A 15,907-nucleotide genomic window follows, 5' to 3' on the forward strand; every position below is an offset into this window, starting at 1 on the left:
TCTACCTGCCTCTGCCTCCAAGGTACTGGGATTAAAGGTACGAGCCACCGCGCCTGGCCCTACGTGGCAAATTTTGTATTTTTTATAGTGTAACGTGAAAATAAAATAGAAATTGAAAAAAAGAAAATGTGACTTGGGCTGGATGTGTAGCTAAGTGGAACAGCAGGTGCTCCGTATGCTCAGGGGCATGGGTTCAGTTCCCCGACACTTAAGAAATAGTAGACCTAAATCTAGCCCCTCAATCTAGCACATCGAGCAGGTGTAGGTAGGTGACTCCCACACTTGGCTGCTTCTTCCTTCCCCTCCCCCACATCCAAATTGGTATCCTTGGTGCTCCAAGTGTCTCGCTGCGCACGCGCACACATACTGACATGAGGGGGCGTGGCCTCACTCTGCGCCTGTGCCGAACTCCAGCTGTGACTGCAATCAGAAAAAATGATGCCCAGGATGGGCTCTGCCGCCCGCCGCCTGCGGAGAGACCCATACTGCACACGCGCAGAGCCAGCGTCCGTGTCAAAACACCGGCTGACAGCGCGCTCCCCATGTCCTGAGCTCCCGGCTGCCAGGCGTTGCTCTCAGCGGTGACTCCCGCCGGCCCGGGACGGACAAGCTCACGTCTAACCGGCGATGCCCCGGGAGATCATCACCCTGCAGCTGGGCCAGTGCGGCAACCAGAGTGAGCAAGCGACCGCTGGGCCCCGCCAGTCTCTGGTTCTATCCCTTGGGCCGCATTCAAGTGCCTGGTACCCATCAATCCCCTATTGTCCTTCCCACAAACCACCTTTCTTACCCTATTGCGAATGGTGATCCAGGCAAGAGCTGCCTCTTCAGTCCTGGGCTGTGACAACTTTCAGGCGTCTTGAAGGGTCACCTTCTTGAATGTAATAGCCTCTGAGCCTGGGCTCTTCCGGCCTTGGGGCTCTAGCAGACTTGAGCCTCTTCCCCTCCCCCAGTTGGGTTCGAGTTCTGGAAACAGCTGTGTGCTGAGCATGGCATCAGCCCCGAGGGCATCGTAGAAGAGTTCGCCACCGAGGGCACTGACCGCAAGGACGTCTTTTTCTACCAGGTGCCCCCCAGTCACTTGACCAGGACCCCAGGGACCTGAAGGGACTGGCAGCGACCTGGTGCTGGGGAACTCACTGGGCAGATGGGAACAGAGTGGCTGTCTTAAGGAGGGAGGGCCTGCAGGAGCCAGAGTTGGGAGGAGCCAGGACTTGACCCATCCTGGCTCACTGGGCCCATCCTGGCTTCCCTTTGACAGGCAGACGATGAGCATTACATCCCTCGGGCCGTGCTGCTGGACCTGGAGCCCCGGGTGATCCATTCTATCCTCAACTCCTCCTATGCCAAGCTCTACAACCCAGAGAACATCTACCTGTCTGAGCATGGAGGAGGAGCTGGCAACAACTGGGCCAGGGGATTCTCCCAGGTGTCAGTCCCACAGTTCCTTGGTAATCGTAGGCTGGGGCAAGGCAAGGCTCAAGTAAATCTGGGAATCTGTCCAGAATGGACTGGCAATAATTAAGAGACACATGGATATGCTGAGAAGAGGGACGGCTAGGAAGGAGGCTATGCAAATTTTATGTAAATAAATTCAGAATCCGAAAAATTCTGACTGGGAAGCTCCAGGATGGCAACAGAGACAAAGGGTGGAGGAGTTCTTGGTGCTGAGAGGAGACCTTTGGGCCTGACTTTCCCTTCCCACGTCTGAATACAGGGTGAGAAAATTCACGAGGACATCTTTGACATCATAGACCGAGAAGCAGATGGAAGTGACAGTCTGGAGGTGAGAGTCTTCTGCAGTGAAGCATCCTGGGAGAAATATTGGACCTGGTCTCAACCCCTGATGTGATGGAAACAGTCAGTCCAGCGTCCATATGGGGACATGATACAGGGAGCACTAGGGCCATTAAAGCTCAGCTGAGCTCTCTGGGAAATAAACATCTCAGTGCTATTAGCTGCTTTGGCATGGGTTACTCAGCTTCTGCTTGGTCTCTGAACCTTTCCAAGGAGCCTCAGAGACAAGAATGAAATCTCTCTTTGAGATCCCTGGACACTGCTTTTCTCTCTCCTGGCTCAGGGATTCGTGCTGTGTCATTCCATTGCTGGAGGGACAGGCTCTGGTCTGGGCTCCTACCTCTTAGAGAGGCTAAATGACAGGTAAGCCCGTGTTTGACAAGAGGTCATTAGCCCTGATTCCCTGGTGTGCTGGTTAATATTTTAATTACATTTTTATTTGTTTACCTTTGGGGAGGCATACCTGTCTTTGCCTATGTGCAGAGGTCAGTGTGTGGGAGGTGGTTCACCATGTGGGTCCCAGGAACTGAACTCAGGTCATTAGTGTGGTAGCAGGCACCTTTACCCTACCCACTGAGTCACCTTACCAGCCAATAGGAAGAGTTTTGATAAGGAATTATCTAGACCAAGTTGGCCTGTTAGCATGTCTGGAAGGGACTGTCTAGATTGTTAATTGATATGGGAAGACCTCACCTAGGGATTCCTGAAGCAGCGAGCAAAGAAGGATCATGCATCTGTGTTCTCTGCTCTCTTGACTGTGGACTGCCTGCCTTGACTTCCTGAAATTATGGGTTGTAATGGAACTGAAAGCCAAATGAGCCCTTTCTTTCCCAAGTAGTTTTTGCTGAGGTGTTTGTCACAGTAACAGGAACTAAAGCAGAATTCCTAGATAACCTCTTTCCATTTGAAGGTCCATGTTGTTGTCCCCCTACCCACCCACCCCAAGTCACAGGGACAGAACTATCCAGGTAAAACCTTGGAAGCAGTAACTGAGTATGGAGATGGGGAGTTACCTTGGGACCTACAGAACTGTGGCTTATCCTTTGGGTGCTGAACACTGAGGCCTGCCCTTGCTCCTTTTGCACAAGAGCTCAGTGGCACTTGGGAAGGAGTATAGTAGTTCACAGGGACACCCTCTCCTTTCTCCCTTCTTTGCTCTTAGGTACCCCAAGAAACTGGTGCAGACATACTCTGTGTTTCCCAACCAGGATGAGATGAGTGATGTGGTGGTCCAGCCCTACAACTCTCTTCTCACCCTGAAGAGGCTGACCCAGAATGCAGACTGTGTGGTGAGCAAAGGAAGACTGAGCCAGGAGCTTGGCCCACACAGAAAAGCCAACAAAATCAGGACATGTGGGCCAGATTATGGACTAGGATCCCAACTTCCAAGCTGCTTGTTGGCCTTCAGGGCAGTATGACTTTGAACAAAGAGTATTGCCCTATCTCGATAAACAACCCCGTTTTGACTTGTGCATTCTCCTATCTCAATATGCAACCCCATTTTGCCTATGCAATGTCTCCTTACACTTGAATTCAAGGGTCATGTTTGTAGCAAAACCTTATTCCCACTCTTCAGGCAAGGTCAGATCTGTTTGTGTATATTGTTAACTACATGTAGCTATTTAGAAACAGAGTCTCAGTTGGGTGTGGTGGTTTATGTCTGTAATTCCATTTTTCAGAAGGCTGAGGTAGGAGGATCACTGTTAGTTCAAGGATAGCCTGAGCTACATAGTTAAGTTCAAAGCCAGTCTGAACTAAAGTGAGACCTAGTCTCAAGAAAAGAAATGATGCAGGAACTTACTAAGTTGCTCTAGGTGGTCTCAAACTTACTATTCCTCCTGCCTCATCTTCCTTTGTAACTGGAATTTTAAGTGTGTGCTACAATGCCTTCTGTATTTATTGGTAAAAGAGACTGAACACAAGCTGTACCTCCAGCCTCATTTTAATAATTGCTTTTTCACTAAACTATAGGCCCAATGGTGGCAAAGCTTATGTCTGTTGTTCTCTATGGTCTCTTCAGAGCCAAGTCACATGGGAGACATATTTGTTTACTGTCCTGTTTTATATCATTAGTGTGTCATCATGCCCCGCAGACAGTATAATTCTTTGAAGGTAGCAAACCATTTCTGGTTGGGAGTTTGCAGAAACTAAGCTGTATATGTATCTAACTTAAGTGTCTCTTTTTGCCTCAAAAGGTGTTACTGACTCCTTCTGTCCTGCCAGGTGGTGCTGGACAACACGGCCTTGAACCGGATCGCCACAGACCGCCTGCACATCCAGAACCCATCCTTCTCCCAGATCAACCAGCTGGTGAGTCCCACTCCTGGAATGGAAACCCTCTGCTAGAGGGTCCTCAGAGGAGGACCGTTCATCAACTCCCATAATACGGTGTCTCCCGTTCCCAGGTGTCCACCATCATGTCAGCCAGCACCACCACCCTGCGCTACCCTGGCTACATGAACAATGACCTCATCGGCCTCATCGCCTCCCTCATTCCCACCCCTCGGCTCCACTTCCTCATGACTGGCTATACCCCTCTCACCACGGACCAGTCAGTAAGAGCTCCCACAGTGTCCCAGGACCGTGGCCTTTCTCTTCTCCCCGCTGTACCGTGAGCTGCCCTTTGCAGCTCTTCTCCACCCCCCTCCCCAGCTTCTATTCTCAGGGACTGACACTGGGCCACTTCCCACTGCCTTTGGCTCCTGCAGGAGCAGTGCTGACTGGGAATCTGCTTCTGTTCATGCAAGGGCTGGGTTTGCTGAGCTGAGAGCCAAGGTCCTGACCCGTGGCAGAGACTCAGCACAGCCCTGATGGTCTAAAGACGTTCCCCAGAGACCACGGCACCTCCAAGTGATGGGGACGTAGTTGACCCCTCTCCTGTGTTTGCCCATGCATCTCCAGGTTGCTCCCTGACTGCTAACATGATCGCTGTGAACCCTCCTTCCCTCAGGTGGCCAGTGTGAGGAAGACAACCGTCTTGGATGTCATGAGGCGACTGCTACAGCCCAAGAACGTGATGGTGTCCACAGGCCGGGACCGTCAGACCAACCACTGCTACATCGCCATCCTCAACATCATCCAGGGGGAGGTGGACCCCACCCAGGTAAGGGAGGCCCCATCACCCTGTCCTCCTGCCCAGAGGGTGGAGGAGAAGCAACCACCACCCTGTCCACCTAGGTCCACAAGAGTCTGCAGAGGATCCGGGAAAGGAAGCTGGCCAACTTCATCCCCTGGGGCCCAGCCAGCATCCAGGTGGCCCTGTCAAGGAAGTCCCCCTACCTGCCCTCAGCCCACCGTGTCAGTGGGCTCATGATGGCCAACCACACCAGCATCTCCTCGGTGAGCACAGTCTCTTATTGTCTTTGTGTTACCAAGAACCAAGCCCAGGGCTTCGGGAATGGTAGGCAATGCTGCTGCCATGGAGCCACACCCCTAGCTCCTGGCCACTCTGTTCACTGTCTACCATCATGAGCCTCCCCAGTCTGTCCCTAGTCTGTGTCCTGCGCTGGGTGCCATTCTGAAGCGCTCCTTCTCTCTAGCTTTTTGAAAGTTCCTGCCAGCAGTATGACAAACTATGGAAGCGGGGTGCCTTCCTTGAGCAGTTCCGAAAGGAAGACATCTTCAAGGACAACTTTGAAGAGATGGACAGGTCCAGGGAGGTGGTGCAGGAGCTCATTGATGAGTACCATGCTGCTACACGGCCAGATTACATCTCCTGGGGCACCCAGGAGCAGTGATTACATTCTCTGCTGGCCCTGGACAAGGGCAGCCCTCCACCATGCCTGAACCCTCTGATACAATGTCATCTCTCATTTCTAGGTTCATGACCAGCCTAGGAACTACTCCTATTTCTTCCCTTTCATGCCCGTCTGTTGGTATGCTTGTTTACTTCCAATAAAATAATAAAGCAATATCAGTGATGGGTATTGCAGAACTTGATCTGTGATTAAGAGACGGGGTGAGCGCAGCTTCTCCACCAGGCACATGGCAGCAGGCTGGCCTTCACCTACACTGACTTACTCTTTAAGCCCAGGGTGTTTCCACAGGCACCCCTTGCCTCAAACCAGCCTCTTTTACTACCGGTCAGGCCCCCCTCAGGGTTCTGATCTGTTGTGTCCTCAGTACCCAAGCTGCTGTTCATAGTTGCACAATGTTGCCTTAGCCTCTGAGCCTCTGACACTCAAGGAGGAGATATAGGATTGGCCTAGGGTCAAAGGGGTTGAACTGTGCTCTGGGCAGGTCAGAAGAGCTGGGACTTCCAAGTGCCTAGGACCACTAGAGTCTACAGGAACTCAACTCTACTTAACCCAGCCTGACAGGATAAGAATTCAAGAGTAGGGCTGTGCTCATTGTGCCAGGGACCTTTTTACATCTGCTCCAGGTACCTCTCCACTTCATTCTGAAAGCATGGGGTTACCAAACATGGACCCAAATAGGGCCCAGAGGCTGAACACCAAGGTAGGACCTGGGTGGGGCCAGTTTTGATGACTCATTGCCCTCGAGTCCAGGGATGACAGGAGGCCACCTCTACCACCACTCAATGGACAACAGAGGGTGAGTAATTGCCAGCTTCCAGTACTGCCTTCTTGCTGCCCCACCCACCATCCTAGATGGCATACTGGCCAGGAGGAGGTTAAGTCCTGAAGGTCAAGGAGGGTGGAGCTCTGTGGTATTCAGACTCCCTTCAGTGCCTGGTAAAGGCCCAGTGTGTGGGCGTGGAGGGGGCATGCTGAGCCATGGAACTCCATCTTGTCCACTGACAACACTCCCACAGGAAGCGTTTGTGTAAATAAGGACTTTTTTTTCTTCTACAAATAAATTAAGAAACAAACTAGAAAACTGTCCACACATTGCAGCCCTTAAGTGTGGGTGTACCCTGTCCCTGCAGGGCCAAAAAGGGTCCATGGTTTCCTTAAATCTCAGATCACTCCCAGCTCAGTCAGGCTATAGGCAAAAGAAAAGTCGTGACCTCTTGGCAGGCTTAGTCCTGCAGCTGCCCCAGGCAGCCAGACTGTCCCTGGGGCTCTTCCAGGCCTTGGTGCTGGCTGGGAGGGGTGCTGTCTGGCAGGTCTTGGCATGGAGGAGCAGAGCTGCTGCAGGGCCTCTCCGGGGAGGGGTTGGCCAAGTAGGCATTCACCAGCTGCATGATCTCTTCCACCTAAGAGAGGGCAGCAGTCAGTGTGCAGCAGGGCCACTGGGCCCTTTTCTTTTTTCCTTTCCTCTTCCTAAGCTACCACGTAGGTTCCTGCATGCTCCAGTCCTGACAACCTGCCTCCCCTTACACCCGGGGTATCCATCATTTTCCTTTTGATCCAACACACTAAGTGCTAAGCACTCTTAGCCTTTGCACTTACAGTCCCGTCCACTTCTCTTCCTGAGAAGATACCTCCCCAGTGCTTCAGGACCGTCCATCAATTCCTGTCCAGTTACCCTTTGCAGTGTTTATCTCTTAGTCTTTAAATCCTTGTTTATCATTTGACTCCGCAAATCAAATGCAAGCTCCTTAAGCTTGCTTTTGACCATACCAAGAGTCCTGAAGTCTATAGCTGCACAAATGCCAGTTTTCTCTTCCAAACCCCCTGTTCTCACCTGGGGACTCTGCAGGAGGAGCTGGCTGTCACCCACCCTCAGTGCTAAGGTGTGGGGGCCTATTAGCTGGCAGGCGGCCACATGACCATAGCTGACACTGTGGATGGGTTCTGTCTCACCAGGCCTCGAGAGGGACATGGCCTTTGCTCCCAGACCCAAGCATAGCTTCTGTGGAGCACCTCCACCAGGCTCCTGCAAAGAGATGGGCGGGGTCAGGGCCGAAGGCGGGGCTTCTGTATCTTCATTTCTGGTAGGGGGAGATGGCTGTGATCTAGGAGCTTCCTTGACCCTTGACCCTTGATTCACAGCACAGGTGTGGAGTGGCCAGGAGCACCTGGAGGTGCGAGCCCAAATTGGAGAGTCCAGGGGTTTGAGATGGGCAGCTGGAATGAAATGACCCTGGTGGGGGAAGGACGGCCTGTGCCTCTGGGGTAAAGGTGTTGGGGCTTGGACCACCAGAGTCCCCTTCTCCCTTCTCCCCCTCACCGTGCTCAGCTCCAGAACGTCATACCGAGCAGCGCCGAACCCCGGACACTGCGCCGCCAGAGCCAGGTAGGCAGCCATGGCCTCAGCTTGGCCCATGCCCCGTAGCCTCTTCCAGCTGCCCAGTACCGCAGTCGTCCTGCTGGCGCCGCCTCCTCCCACCTGGGCAGTGCTTCCCGTCGAGCAACCGGTACAGCCGCCCCGGGCACGCTCCGCCCGCCTTTTAGCCAGGCCCGGGCTCCAGAGTGCCCCGGCCAGCAGGGCTGCGGAGGGTTGTGGCCTGGGGGTAGGGCGCAGGGATTGTTCGCGCGGCGGAGTGGGGGGCGGCAGCAGGCGGTCCAGGCGTGGCAGGGGCCCCCGCGGGGAAAAGTCCTGGTGTAAACTCTGCAGGCGCAGCGCCGCCAGGGCGCGCAGCGTGTCATCCGGCGGGGGCGGTCGGCCGCGCAGCAGCAGAGCATGAGCCTGCAAAGGAGGCATGCTGAATCGGTGTAGGGGCCAGTGAAGACACCTCTGGGCATGGAATCTGAGGAGGTTTGGGTTTGGGGAAAGTCTCCCACAGGGTTGTCACAACAAATTGAAGATGGTCCTGAATAAGAGTTCAGGCTTTGGTCGGTTTGGAGTAGTAAAAACCAGAGATCTCACCTGCTCAAAGAGGAAAGGCAATTCGTGACCATCTGGGGATAGCCCTTCTGGGTGCAGAGGTCCGTGAAGACGAAGGCACAGTCTCCACCCGGAATCGGGCGAGTCCTCCAGTCCGGCTTCCTCTGAGGTCAAACTGCAGAAGGGAGAAAGATGCATTAAGACCAAGAAGGAGGCGCCCCCCCTGGGCTCAGGCTACTAGGAAAAGGGGCGAGACCAAGAAATGTTTGGGGCGGAGCCCTGGCGAGCATTTTAAGTGGACTACACACCACTGGCGGGTAGGAACCTGTCTGCAGATCAGGGAGCTACTGGCACGCCCAGATAAACGAGCTTAGTGGTAGACAAAGGCTAAGTAGTTTGGCTAGTACTGCGCAGGGATGGGGCTGGACATTTACTTCTCAAACCTGGTGAGCACATCGGCCACGAGGGTACCCCCAGCCAGGGCTCGCTCCTGGGCCCCTCGCTGCTCATACAAGGCGAATGCATTCCGGCTCCGAGCCAAGCCCAGCCTCCCTACCAACTCTCGAGCCACCTAAGAAGGGAGGAAGAGGAAAGTCAGATCACTCAGGCGTCTTTTTCAGAATCTGGGAAGAGCTGGTCCTACTGAGGAGAGTCTCTTTAGTTTTGTCACCACCATTCGCTAGCTTTCCAAAGCAAGAAGTCTGAGACTAGAGGCAAACTGGATGCCAGAGCCCTGTATGAGAAGCTGGCAAGGGTGCCTAGTGCGCTGGAGACCCTGGGTTCAATCACCAGTACCATGGACAAACAAACAAACAAAGCTGGGAAGGCAGGTTGCAGAAGCAGAGGCTGGAGTCTTTCTCTGGCCTCACCTCTCCCGCTGTAGTGTGGGAGTCGATGGCCACAGGACACGCTCCAGCTCCAGGACAGTGCACCGTGCACAAGAGCTCCTGCCGTCTGCTCAGCGCTGAAATCTCCGCTAGTGAAGGCACCAGCTCTCGGCCCCGAGTCCGGCCCAGAGCTTTCCTGATGAAGCGCGCATATTCTGCCAGTTCTGAGTCCGGGAGTGCCTGCTCCGTCCTGGATTAAAAGGAATCCAATGACCAGTGTTCCAAGTGCTTCTTTTCCTATGTTTAACTGTAATTTATTTTACATGGCCAAGGATGAAAATGCATAGCTCAGTAGTTTGGCTAGTACTGCTTGCTTGAGGGTCTAGGCACGATTCCCCAGCATTATATCTGGTCAATTTCTTCCTCCATAACTCATGTTTCTTGAGCGCAATCTATATGTGTCCCGGGTGTTTTCCATGGAACTGAATTATTTTCAAAGCCTCCAGCGGGCTCTTCTACAGTTGCCCTGCCCACTTCCTCCAGCTCCCTGATCTTCCCAACTACGTTACTATGCTCTCCTAGATCCTGCCTTTTTATATTTCTCCTATTCAAAGGGAGTGCCTTGTTGTAATTCACCTGGTCACAAGTGCGCTATGATCTTGTTATTCCCACGAAAGTACCGAATATGTTATTAGCACCAGGCCTGCTCTTGGGCATGTCTCTTCCCTTCTCTGGCTCTAGGCCCTCCATTTCTCTTGCATCTGTCTGTCATTCTCTCCTAGCCCTGTAACTCTTTGGCTGAGGCACCCCTTCTCACCTCTCCAAATGCCCCAGGAGGTGCCCTCGGACAGCTCCCCCAGGCCGGAAGGTGCAGCTCATACAGGTGAGCAGCTGCCAGTACCGCAGGGTTGCTGGATCTTGAGTAGCAGGGAACCCAGGGGGACCGGCAGGACCAGAGGTCTGCTTAGCCAGCTGCAGAAAAAGTTCGTCCTGGAGTGCAGGCAGGTCCCGGCAGGTCTGGAGCACACCCTGCATCAGGGGCCCGGGGCGCCGCGCCCCCTCCAGTGCCTGCAGTGCCAGGAACAGCCTCACCGCCTCCTCTCGCAAGGGTGCATAGCCTGGACCTGCAGGAGGGTGGGGGCGGAGGGATGGTTTGGAGAGGGGGACACAGAGCTGTGCCTGGGAGGAAGGCACAGATCCATAGGAAGGTCAAAGGGAGTATGAGGACACGGGATGGCATGGAAGGGAGGGTGCGAGTGACAGGAAGAGTGAAGGGAAAGCAATGGTCCACAGAGCCAAATTCTCAACCTTTGCCTCCCGTGAATCCTCCCCCACGCCCCACCCCCGCTGCTTAACCTTTCCTAGTGAAGAAGACAAAAGACTAAGGGACATAGATTTTTAACCTCTCCCCCAACTCTTTAACTGGGTACCTATTATGTTCAGCCCCCCAAAAAAGGCTGCTCTGGGTACCAAAAACCAGGGTTTCTCTCCTGACATTCTTTAAGCCTCTAGTCTTAGGACTTGGGTCAGTCAGTACTCCCTTTGTGGGGAGAAGTATACCTGGATGAGGCCAGCACAATTTCTTCCAGGAATGGTTTTCCCCTACCTGTAAAGGGGAGATGCCCTAGTCTTAAGCATATAATGAAAAAGATAGGGAAGTGCAAATACTTCTGAAGGAACTGGTCAGAATGAGACTCAGAGGTGGGTACAGGAGGCAGAGTTTTTATTCTATTCTGGTTTTGCTACCTTCTAACTGAGGCTGCTTCCAGGTTCACAAATATGACTTTGAGAAGAACCCTGAGAACTTTTAAGTCCCTGCCAGCTACCCTACTCAGGTTCTCACCTACTCAAGTCTCCCCATCAAGGAGTCTTGACCTGGGGTCCACTCCACTCACCTGGAGCGCTGACTCCATAGGGCAGGGGAAGGAGCGGGGCATACAAGGCACTGCTGGAGTGCCTCAGAATAGGGTTCCGCCGGTAGATGAGGGCCACTGCCTCTGGGTCCCCACAACTCTCCTAGAGGTCAGAAAGAGAGTCGCTTTGATGGGGGAAGGGAGCATTCCATGAGCCCAGAAAGCTTTTAGGCCCACCACCCTCCTGCTTCTTACTGGTGAAACTCTCTTCACCTGTATGTCCCTGAGCAGTAGTTGGGTAGGGGTCTCCAGGGGGGCCTTGGAAGCAATCACTTCACGAAGTGCCACCCCCCAGCGCTCTGCCTCTGCCTGGCGCGGGGAACAGAGGCGGATGCTGTGTTTCCGGCCAGACACAGTGACTGACCACAGACCTGGTGGAAAGAGAGGTCACAGAGGACAATCAGGGATTGTTGGGGGCTCCTGCCAGGAAGGTAGGGAGATTCTCTAGATGTCTCACCGGTCTCCTTGGGCCTGCGCTCCGGGCCAGTCACCGAACACAGGCTCGTGAGGACCAGGCTTCCGAGGCGCCTTGCCCCCTTCCCGCTGCTGCTGAACTGATCCAGGGAATCTCTGGTGAGCACAAACCAGGCTCGGCGTGGGAGCAGCCATGGCCGCGCCCCTCCCCCGCGGGGCTCCCTATACAGCCAACCTGGGAGGAGACCGGGAAGAAGAGATTAACAAGAGACATTATTCCTGGGAGGGATGTGTTTGGGGGCCTCCAGATTGCACCCAGGAATTCCCACCTTTCACAACGACGTCGGGGTCGTCCTCCGGCAGACCCTTGTCTGGGATGAGGCTCCAGGTCTCTTCCCAGCTCTGCAGCCTGGGCCAGAGATGGAGAGTTGGGTGAGGCTAAGGGGCCTCCACTCCGCCTCCAGGGGGCTCCTTATTAGGGGTTCCCCAGACTGCGAGGGGTGAATGCTCCCAAGCTGGGCACCCATCCTCCAGGCTGTGGGAACTGCGGGGCCGTTCTGACCTTGCACCAGAAATAACTAGGACCCCCCCTTCCTCCCCGCGCCCCCGGCCGGACCGCCCCCCGGGACCCCAGCCAAACCACAGCGTCCGGCAGCACAGGGCCTCTCCCTTATTGCACAACCCGGGGAGGGAAGATGGCGAGGAAGGGGGTCCTGAGAACTAGCTGCGGTCTCCGAACTAAGGGTCTCAAAGCAGAAGCTCACCTGTCTGAGACCAGCCCGCTCCTTGTTGGCTGAGTCAGCGCAACGTCCAGGGAACCCTGGAGAAGATAGGCAGGAAGACACTCAGAGTACTTTTTCCCCAACACCAATAGTTTCGCATGAGCCCAGGACAGCTCTCATTAGGGGATTGAGGAAGGAATGCCTCAGTCGGGGGTCGTGACTGGGCAGGAAGAGCCAGAGCCACTCTGGAATCGTCCCTTCTACAGGTCTCTGTGGACCACTACAGAATGCCTGAGAGCTAAGAGCGCTAGGCTTGTCTCCGTTGTTCTTTGAAAATGCAATCAAGAGAGAGAGAGAGAGAGGTGGGGGGAACACCAGACTGGGAGTCAGGAGACCTGGGTTCCGATACTGGCTGGACCACTAAGCAACTGCCATACCTTGCGCAAGTCCCCTCCCATCTCTGGGCTTTAGTTTCTCCATCTTTGAAACTGGAGAGTGATGAAATCCCTTCTCCCCGTGGAAGCCTCTTCAACTTTTTCCTTCACCCTCCTTGCGTTGCTCAGTACCTCCTTGGAAGAGGAAGATGGGCTCCCAGGGAAAGTACAAGATCCAAGACTGGGCAAGGGGTGGGTACAGAGATGAATGAGGGCAATAGAGACCCTTCTGTATAGGACTTCGCCCAGAGAGCTTTGTGTCTTTTGCAGACAACCCCAAGGAAGGTGACAGACTGCCCCTTCGCTAGGGCTCAGGAGGGCAGGAGGGTGCTAAGCACACACTCCTCAGGCCAGGGGTAATTCGGAATTTTGCCCTTCTCATACACAATCCACTCTCAATTTCTGCCTAGGAACTTCAGTTGCAACCTGGGGTCTGAGGGAGGCCTCAAAACCGCCTCAGAGCCAAGCTAGCTAGACAGGAGCTGTGCCATGGTCCCATTGCGCCCAGACTGCTTAAGCCAGGATGGGGGGGAGGGAAAAGGAGGACCAGGGACACCTGTCCCCGAGCTCACAGGGGGTGGAGGTGGGGCAGGAGGGAGGCCATGGCCTGTTTGATAGAGAACCTGCCCTTGCTTGGGGACTCTTCGGTCATGACCCTTCCCTGGGAGCCCACCATTCCCACCACACCACCAGAGGGCAGGTACTGATCTCCCCCCAGAACAACTCCCCTAGTTGCAGCCCCCTGCTTCCCTCCTCCTCCCCCCCTCTATATTTATCCGCCCTCTGCCTCGCCAGGTGCTGGCGCTGGCTCTGGCTGCGGTGCAGCCCGCCCCACCCAGGAATGGAGCCACGGAGCTTGCTGGGGACCCCTGAGCGGGGGATGGGAGCCTGACCCAGCCCATAGTACCCAGAAGTCTGGTTGCCTCTGGCGGGTAAAGGCATGAGGGAGGGCTCCTGAGGGATGGAGGTCTTACACACCAATGGTGCCTCAGTGTCTCCCAGGGGAAATTTGATTTAAAAAGAAAAAGAAAAAGAAAAAGAAAAACAACAAACCAGCAGCTAAGCGACCCTCCCCATTCCCTCGGGATTCCCAGGAGCCTCACCAGAGAAGGCAGAGACTTCTGTCCTAAGTGGCAGGATAATGAGAGGTCCTCAAAGGGCCATCGTCCCCAGCTTTTTCTTTGTAGGGTACCCGATGCAGACCCCAATTCTAGGGAGTCTTTTTTCCCTTGCCCAGGTTCCCGCGGTGAGAGTTCCCGCATCTGGCCCCAGTGCTCATGAACTGTGAGCAGAGCGAACCCAGGAGTTCGAGCCGCCCAGCCGGCCTCGCCACATTCTTTGGCTCTGGCGGAGGCGGAAGGAGACGGGATGGGACGCGGGCCCGGCAGGGAAGGGAGAGGCAGGGCCAGGTCGGGCCACGCGTGACGCCTCCTCTGCCTCAGGGCCCCCAGCAGGTGGACAGCGCCCTGTGTGCGGCGCGAGGCCCACAGGCACATCCCGTGTAGGGCTGCTTGCCCCTGTAGCTCCCGGGGCTCTGGCTTCCAGACAAGAATCTCCCCCACATTTCCAGTTGGCCAAGAGGACGGCGTTTGGCCCGAGTATGGAGCAGGATCAGGCGTGACGACCGGTTGTAGTGAGAAGAATTGAACACGGTTCTAAATCCCTCCAGACTTACCCTCCCGCCGCCCGCTGGACTTGGGGTCCGTAGCTCAAAGGTCTCGTCGTCCTCGTCCTCGTCCCCGTCCCCGCTAAGCTCGCCGTCCCCGTAGTCCCGGTGCAGAAGAGTGAAGCCTCGACGGCAGCAGAGGAGCCACCACAATCCCCCGGGGAGAGGCATCCGGGCGAGCAGTCGGGGAATGGGGGCGCAGGCAGCGTCGCCCGAGCAGAGGGGGGGATCGGAGAAACTGGAGGTGCTCGGACCCGAACAGGGTAGAGACAAGGCGCGAGAAAAGGAGAGGAGGAGGCAGTGTCCAGCGCTGGGGTGCAAGAGGACGATCGCCAGAGCCTGCTGGGGGCTCAATGTCTGGGCCCTGGCAGAGGGGGGGAAAGCGTCCAGGGCCGGGGGAAGGGAGCAGGGAGCAATGTCCGGAGCTGGGAAGTAGTGTCCGTTGTAGTGTCCAGCCCTGTGGGGGGCAGTGTCCGGTGCAGTGTCCGTGGTAGGCGGTTGTCCAAGCTCCAGGGAGGGTCGTGTCCGGTAGGGCGTCCGGTGGCCGGGGCCCGGGCGGCGCGCGCTGCGCTCCCTGCAGCCCCGGGACTGGCGCGCTGGGGGCGCGAGCTGAGCTCCCGGACCCCGCCTCCTTCCCCCCCCTTCCCTCCGCCTTCCCTCTTCTTTCTCTCCTCCCTTCTTTACAGGGCGGGGTCTACGTTTCGTCACGGCCTTCTCTGCCCAATCTCAGTGCCTGGCGCCGGCTAGGGCCACCAATCCCACGCTTGAAACTGCAGCGGGTTGCATCATGTGCTTCTGGCTGAGTGACAGCAGGGAGAGGCGGGGTAAATTGGGGAGGGAGTGGGCGGTGCGATGTTAGCCACGCCCCAGCTACTGAGGTCAGACTCCGGGTGCCTGTGGCGTCACGTAGGCCCGCCTTCGTGCTCTTGTTTAACTCTTGGTTCACCAAGCAGCAAATAAAAAACCTTGTTAGAAGGTCTGGAGAAGGAAGGGCATAAAGCTGGTAGGAAGCAGGCATTCTGCCTTGTGATCACCTGGCGCATCTTAGAATCCCTGCAAAAGTAGAGAGCCTTGCCAACCGCGAGACATCCCACACCTGCGCCGGAGAGTTAGCTGCAGAGGCAGCTCTCCATCCTTGGAGTTAAAAGGGTCTAGTTTTAGATCTTAGTCATCCCACTTTCGAGGTGAAAAGCTGAGAAAGGAACTTCGGAAAGCCTCAGACAAAGACCTCAGATAGAAGCGTATTTACAATGCATTAACCTAAACTGGAGAGACTGGCTAGGTATACTAGGGAATTCTGTAGTCTCGGAAAATAGATCGGAGGCCTCTCGGGACGAATATACTGCATTTCTGAGCAAGAAGGGGTTAACAAGGGCACTAGAAGTCCAGGGCGGGGCCGGTGCTACAGCCCGAGACAGCGGACGCGCGCGCGGTGCTGACTCAGCGGCGATTCCCGCGGTCA

At 55.3% G+C, this 15,907-nt stretch overlaps 2 protein-coding genes across 7 annotated transcripts; one reads left to right on the forward strand and one right to left on the reverse strand.

The window, feature by feature from the left end:
• Window positions 1-432: 432 nt before the first annotated feature.
• On the forward strand, window positions 433-5,717 carry LOC100751452 (tubulin gamma-2 chain). Its single transcript, XM_035447657.1, is given in 13 exon segments — window positions 433-477; window positions 479-535; window positions 655-676; window positions 954-1,066; window positions 1,262-1,429; window positions 1,718-1,786; window positions 2,081-2,160; window positions 2,960-3,086; window positions 4,021-4,107; window positions 4,203-4,352; window positions 4,748-4,900; window positions 4,975-5,136; window positions 5,337-5,717. Coding segments are annotated over 13 exon segments (1,428 nt in total). The 5' UTR covers window positions 433-435; the 3' UTR covers window positions 5,535-5,717.
• Window positions 5,718-6,143: 426 nt separating this feature from the next.
• Window positions 6,144-15,077, reverse strand: Plekhh3 (pleckstrin homology, MyTH4 and FERM domain containing H3). 6 transcript variants are annotated; one of them, XM_027428094.2, is made up of 13 exons: window positions 14,455-15,076; window positions 12,388-12,443; window positions 11,953-12,032; window positions 11,667-11,858; window positions 11,423-11,580; window positions 11,192-11,312; window positions 10,114-10,420; window positions 9,339-9,546; window positions 8,913-9,040; window positions 8,512-8,644; window positions 7,873-8,331; window positions 7,387-7,578; window positions 6,144-6,955 (listed from the first exon to the last, which is right to left on the reverse strand). In XM_027428094.2, the coding sequence occupies exons 1-13, from the start codon at window positions 14,614-14,616 to the stop codon at window positions 6,779-6,781; spliced, it is 2,373 nt and encodes a 790-aa protein (XP_027283895.1). In that variant the 5' UTR covers window positions 14,617-15,076; the 3' UTR covers window positions 6,144-6,778. The 6 variants fall into 6 exon arrangements, 4 of the variants coding, with proteins under 4 accessions (XP_027283895.1, XP_027283894.1, XP_027283893.1 ...); XM_027428093.2 differs by having other exon boundaries at window positions 8,904-9,040; window positions 14,455-15,075; XM_027428092.2 differs by lacking the exon at window positions 14,455-15,076 and adding an exon at window positions 13,883-14,441.
• Between the last annotated feature and the right edge of the window lie 830 nt (window positions 15,078-15,907).

This window comes from Cricetulus griseus, chromosome 7 (assembly GCF_003668045.3).
Source record: "Cricetulus griseus strain 17A/GY chromosome 7, alternate assembly CriGri-PICRH-1.0, whole genome shotgun sequence".
NCBI classification, from domain to species: Eukaryota; Metazoa; Chordata; class Mammalia; order Rodentia; family Cricetidae; genus Cricetulus; species Cricetulus griseus.